Raw genomic sequence first — 6,359 nt, 5'->3', positions numbered from 1 at the left:
ATATCTATTTATCATGGGCCACAAAGGTATCAGGATTCGGTAAATGTTTGTTTGATCAGTACATATTCAAAAAGGCATATATAACAATAATGGATTATCCTTTCTGTTTGTTTTCAATATAGCTTTCTTATGAGCATTATCAAGAAAAATTTATTGATCTAATAAATATTTAGATGGGGAACAAAATAATGACAAATAAAGCTAGAGAAACCATGAAATAAATAGTGTAAGTCATTCAGCCTCTGGAAATAAGGGAGACTCACAAAGTCACCTTTATAACTCTGTACAGTGAAAAGTATCAGGTTTCTCACTACATATGGGAAAATATTTCTTAAGTAAATCTAATATTTTATTTCTTCTGCTTATTACATCAACTTTTGTTATCTCTGCCTGTATACATTTCAAACACATTACGTGTTACTGACTCAAGAAATTAATACATCCCAAACGTCATTAAGAAGACAGTACAAACTAGGAAATATATTTTCATTAAAAAAAATACATGTCCGTTATTGCCTTTACTCAAAATTATGATGTACATATGAAGTCACTTCAAAATCAATAAGTATGGAAAATGTAGCCCAAATTTATTTCTCAGGCGTAGGCATGTGGAATCTAAATAAATAAGCTCTGTAACATAAATTTTTCCAACGTCAGTGGGAACAGTCTTTGTCTCAGTACTTCACTAAATTATTATCAATATCTAAGACTCTGTTAAAAAATAATTAAATAAAAAACTTTTTTTTTTCTTCAGGATCTTTCTCAGAGCTTCTTTGACATCGTTGTTTCTCAGAGAATAAATCAAAGGATTCAACATGGGGGTGACTAGGGTGTAACATAAGGAGGCCACTTTACTCAGCTCAGGAAACCTGTCAGGAGTCAGATACATAAAAAAGGCAGCACCATACAGCACACTCACGACTCCAAGGTGGGAGCTGCAAGTGGAGAAGGCTTTCTTACGTCCCTCGGTGGAGTGTATCTTGAGAACTGTAGACACAATAAACATGTATGAAACAATGATGACTATGATGGTAGGCAAGATGATGCTGCTGGATAAAGAAAAAAACACTATTTTATAGAAATAGAGGTCAGAACATGAAATCCTCTGAAGTGGGCGACTATCACAGTAGAAATGGTCAATGGCTCGAGAAGCACAAAAGGATAAGGTGAATGTTATGCTGGTCAGAAGAACTGAACTGATGCAGCCACAGAAATAGGAACCAGCCACCAACTGAATGCAGAGAAGTGTTGACATCTGGACAGAGTAGAGGAGTGGATTGCAAATGGCAATGAAGCGGTCATAAGCCATGGCTGCCAGGAGAAATCCCTCAGTCACAATGAAGAGGGCAAAGAGAAAAAGCTGAGTCACACACCCTGCAAAGGAGATGGACTTGCTCTCAGACCAGAAGTTGATCATAGCCTTGGGCGCAATCACAGATGAATAGAAGAGATCAATGAAGGAGAGGTTGCCTAGGAAGAAATACATTGGTGTGTTCAGCCGGGGATCAGTCATGATAACGGCCATCATCCCAACATTCCCTAGAAGGATCACGGCATATACAAGCAGAAATAGGAGGAAGAAGAGAATATGCAGCTCTGGGCGGACCCTGAAGCCAACAGGAATGAAGTCAGTCACTTCTGAATGATTCCTTGTTTCCCTGTCACCCATGGCAGAGACCTGCTGAGAGGCACAAGGCAAAACAAACCAAAACAAATGAACTCTTGCCTTTGATCCTAGTGTTACACATAATCCCTTAGAGTGTTAGGATTTCAAGCTACTGTGTAATCATTAATTATTTTAGCCTTGTAGAGATACTGTGACATAAGTTGAAGCTGATTTCAATTGAAGATGAATTCAAAGGTTAGTTTCATTTTCTAATACCAGCAAGTGGTGGAATTAGGTCTTTTGTCTCTGAGTCTAGTACAATGGCTTTTCTCCCCATTGCATTTCACATTTACAAGTACCACTTCTCTATGTATTTCTTACTCATGATTTACACAATAACTTCAATACTGTGAAGCAGTGGTTGGAAGTGAGCACAAATAATTGACATTTGGTAAACAATTTAGGTAGTCTCAGTTTGGAGCTATTGGGGCCTTTATTAGGAATAGTTTCCTAGATTGCAATCTTTATGGGAGGAGATTGCCAGGCCTTTTCACTTATGGAACTGTTAGTGGGTTTGAACTGCCAACCTTTAAGTCAGCAGCCAAGTGTTTAACCATACTGCCACTAGGTCTCCTTCAGAGAATCAGAGAATCTTAGGATCCCAGAAATAGAAAATATTATTATAGAAGATCTCAACAGAGTTGTACATCAGTATATCAAATATTCGGTAAATACCAACAATACAAAAAATTAAAGAAAATATAAAGCACATTATATTACAAAACAATTCACATATGTGCAGGTCCAAAAATTGTAATGGGAAGATGACACAGTGCAGTACAAATAAGAGTGTTTGAGATGTCTAATGAAATCTTTGGCCTCTCAAGATCACATTACTTTACTAAAAACTTTCTCCGCATAGACTTCTGTGCAAAGTTTTTAAATTCCTTATAAACAACAGTTTAAGGCAGTTCTACTCTGTCCTGTAGGGTTGCTATGAGTTGGAATCGACTTGGTATATACATGATGCAGAATGTAATCTTCAAACTCTCTTGTTATGGCAACCTTTCAAAAGCAACCCATGCGTCATTGAAAAAAAAAGAAAACGCTTTGTAAATAAAGCCACAAAAGGTTGGTTTGATGGAGTCTTGATGGCACAAGGAACAAGAACTTTATAAATTAGGCGCTAGATTCCATACAACGATTGTGAGTGAAGAAATTATTTACCAAGGGAAAGGTTTATGCAATTATAAAGGAAAAGAAGAGATAGCTTTGATGCTTTGAATACCTTCTGCCTTGGTTATAAACTTATCCAGATTCCTTCAAACATTTGGAGTGGTTTAAGCAATGCCACATGTGAAGCTAGACATCGAAATAATGTAATCTGTTATGTCTACAAAACAGAAAATAAATCCACCAGACCAAAAAAATTAAAGCAAATGGAGTTAGGTCGTGTTCTTGTCTGACATTTTATTGCCTTTTTCCCCATAGTGCTTATTAACCTATACTGAATGCCCATTAGCAACAGTCTAATGGGCATTCAGTATAAAAGAGTAACATTTATACTCAGCAAGGTATTTTTTAGACTAATAATCAGCACCAAAGATCAGTTTCCCAAGCTGACTTGGATTCTGTTTTGTTCTCAAATGATATTTTCCTGAATTAAGTTAGTATCAAAAAAAATGGTCACTTGAAATATTTGTAAAGAATGGGATAATTGTAAGTGATTTAATAAATCACTTAGCCTCTCTATCTCTTAAGTAAGAAAAATTATTCTTGAAATTCCTTACCCTAATAAATATTAATCCAAAAGATATGTGCCAATGTGTATTCATCAAAGGAGGCTTTGCTATCTGAACCAAAATGGGGTCGGGTGGGGAAGGCTTAATTGAGGATCTATGCTATAGGTTTTCACAATGCCAAGCATATGGACAAAACTGGCAATTGTATTTTATATTTAATTTTGGTCTACAATTGATATCATCTGGACATAGGCATTGTAAATTGTAATGTTTAGCTGAAGCATTGTCTAGATCACTTGTAAAAAAGGTAACTCTGACATGAATTTCTCTGGAACCTGGCTTTCCCTGAAAACTGTGGGATGCTGCCTTAACCAACCTTCTCAACTGATGTTGGTTGTTTTCAGGAATAACACATTTTCAAATTACCCTATAATCAAATTAATACACACACCCGTACAAAGACAAACACACATACAGTTATGATCCAACTCTTATGGTCATTTTAAGTCATGGTGATATTTTTAACAGATTTTTTAGCTGACTTCATTTCAGTATAATGCTTTCACTAATTGTATGTTCACTACCAACAATTTATATTATCCAAAAGATAGAGAGCATGAGCTGAAAATTGTATGAGAGCAAAGCAGGTGTGACCCTCCATTCAAGGAACACGAAACAAAATGTCTGGATTTTAACCAAATGAATGCAATTTTCCCATGTTTCTTCTTCTTAGCTCCTTTAGTTCAGCTAAGAGAACCCTGGCGATCTTTCCGATTCACTTCCTTTTCATCATATACACAGTCTTTCACATCTTTGACGTGCCATCAAAAACACAAACCAAAGCTAACATTTAGACTGAGTGTCAACTGCATATACACCAATTGGAGAACAGTTTTCAAATTAATTATTATACTGTTATTCTCTATCTAAATTTTACTTAGGCAAACAGGGAAGACAAACATTAAAATTCTATACTCCGTACTTCCATAAAATACTATTACCTGGAGATTGAGAGATATATAAGTGTTTATAGAAATGCTACAAATATTTTTATGTGTCTAGAAGTTTCAGATTTAACATTGCCTTTAAAAAGTGTGACTAAAGTATTTGGAGGATTCATTACAGAAAAATTATTAATGTTGTGTAATAGAACATTTAAGATTAAAAAAAAATAAACCTGAACTTTAAATGCCTAAGTCTAGAAGACCAGGCAGCTAAATTCAATTGCTGTAAGCAGCTAAAATCAATTGATGTAAGAATCAGTAAAATAAGTGGAGGCGGGTTTAGAATGACATTTTTTTTCTTTCACTGGACTTTTTCCATGTCATCTTTAACATTCTTATTTCTTAGAGAGTGGATTAAAGGATTCAACGTGGGTGTGAAGAAAATGTAACACATTGAAGCTACTTAACGAAATTCAGGTTTCTTTGGGGGTGTAAGAAGTCCCTCAACAAGATGGATTGATACAGTGGCTGCAACAGTGGTCTCAAACATAACAACAATTGTGAGGATGGCACAAGACTGGGCAGTGTTTTGCTCTGTTGTACTCAGGGTCACTATGAGTTGAACTTACTTGAAGGTACCTAACAACAATAACAACAACAATGTACGCAAAGGAGACAGTACCACAGAGCAAACTCACAACTCCCAGGTTGGAGCTACCAGTAGAGAAGACTTTCTTCCTCCCTTCACTGGAGAGGATCTTTACGATTATGAACACAATACGCATGTAAGATACTACAGTAACAACCATTGTGGGCATAATAATGATTGTAGCCAAACTAAGTGACACCATCTTATTGACAAAGATATTGGAACAGTTTATCTTCTCAACTGGATTAGAATTACAGTAGAAGTGATCGATGACTCCAGAAGCACAGAAAGACGAGGAGAATGTTATACTGATTCGTATAATGGAACTAACCCAGTCACAGAGATAGGAACCAGTCACCAACTGAATACAGAGGCTTCTTGACATATGGACAGTATACAGGAGTGGGTCACAGATGGCAATGAAGCAGTCATAGGCCACAGATGCCAGGACAGAGAGCATGAAAAAAGAGCTGAGCTGCACAAGGGTATTGACCATGGCTTTGGGTACACTAACAGTGGAGTAGGAGAGATCAATAACAGAGACGTTGCCAAGGGAGAAATACATTGGTGTGTTCACGTAGGGATCAGCCACAATGATGCCAATCATGCTAAGGTTTCCCAGAAAGATCATACCATAAACAATCAGGAATAGTAGGAAGAGGAGACTGTGGAGCTCTGAACGAAACCTGATGCCTACAAGAATGAGGTCAGTCATCTCCCAGTGGTTAAAAGTATAAGAGAAATGCAACAAATAAACTTTCCACTTTTTCCCCAGTATCACAAATAACATTTCACATTATAGAAGACTTTACAGTTGACATAATACTTTCATAAACATCCCATTTGTGCCTCACATGAGCTAACTAAAGATGAGAGATAGTTTGACTTGTGTAATATAACATAACTAGTTACAAATGGAATTTGGACTCAAAGTGAGTCAAATTCAAATCGTGTTCAAGTCTAGTGTTATTTTCAATAAAACATAGTTTGATATATTTTTAGATTACTTTGTCAGTTGAGATGGTTTATGACCGCCATTTGAGATAGAGATGATAATTTGAAATTAAAGTCTCATAAACTTTTAACGTTAGAAGACTCTTTCTTAAATTTTAACTTACATTCATTTTTTCTCTAATAACACTTTGCTTTGATGCACTAATAAAAATAAATAAATAGAAGAAAATGAAATTAAGAGTACATTCTGAGGCAACACAAACTTTTCACCAAAAAGAGCTCTTAGAACTACAAATAAATTACCAAAGAGTTAATTGTCTTACTTTAAAGTGGAACGAATCTTCAGCTTCTGGAATTAGTCTAATTTTACTTAAATGTGAAAGTAAAATGTGAGTGATGCCTTTATATTTCTTCTTATCTGTAAAGTTTATTGATCCTACTTTTCTCCAAATAAATGTGTAAAA

At 35.7% G+C, this 6,359-nt stretch overlaps 2 protein-coding genes across 2 annotated transcripts; both read right to left on the bottom strand.

The window, feature by feature from the left end:
* Positions 1 to 599: 599 nt before the first annotated feature.
* LOC100669067 (olfactory receptor 9K2-like) lies at positions 600 to 1,724 on the bottom strand. Its single transcript, XM_010600775.3, has one exon. The coding sequence runs from the start codon at positions 1,667 to 1,669 to the stop codon at positions 704 to 706; it is 966 nt and encodes a 321-aa protein (XP_010599077.2). The 5' UTR covers positions 1,670 to 1,724; the 3' UTR covers positions 600 to 703.
* A 2,550-nt stretch (positions 1,725 to 4,274) lies between these two features.
* Positions 4,275 to 5,761, bottom strand: LOC100669345 (olfactory receptor 9K2-like). Its single transcript, XM_023540263.2, has 2 exons — positions 4,922 to 5,761; positions 4,275 to 4,349 (listed from the first exon to the last, which is right to left on the bottom strand). The coding sequence occupies exons 1-2, from the start codon at positions 5,729 to 5,731 to the stop codon at positions 4,275 to 4,277; spliced, it is 885 nt and encodes a 294-aa protein (XP_023396031.2). The 5' UTR covers positions 5,732 to 5,761.
* Positions 5,762 to 6,359: the final 598 nt, after the last annotated feature.

Source organism: Loxodonta africana, chromosome 4, assembly GCF_030014295.1.
Source record: "Loxodonta africana isolate mLoxAfr1 chromosome 4, mLoxAfr1.hap2, whole genome shotgun sequence".
Classification (NCBI taxonomy): Eukaryota; Metazoa; Chordata; class Mammalia; order Proboscidea; family Elephantidae; genus Loxodonta; species Loxodonta africana.
Note: the sequence above shows the minus strand (reverse complement) of the source record. Positions and strands in the feature narration are given on the sequence as shown.

What these genes read in the sequence shown, in the direction of transcription:
- LOC100669067 (XM_010600775.3), bottom strand. Translation starts at nt 1,669, where the DNA reads ATGGGTGACAGGGAAACAAGGAATCATTCAGAAGTGACTGACTTCATT.
- LOC100669345 (XM_023540263.2), bottom strand. Translation starts at nt 5,731, where the DNA reads ATGTTATTTGTGATACTGGGGAAAAAGTGGAAAGTTTATTTGTTGCAT. An exon ending in TTGTTGTTAGGTACCTTCAA is followed by an intron (nt 4,350 to 4,921) that starts GTAAGTTCAACT and finishes CTCAATCTCCAG; the next exon opens with GTAATAGTATTTTATGGAAG.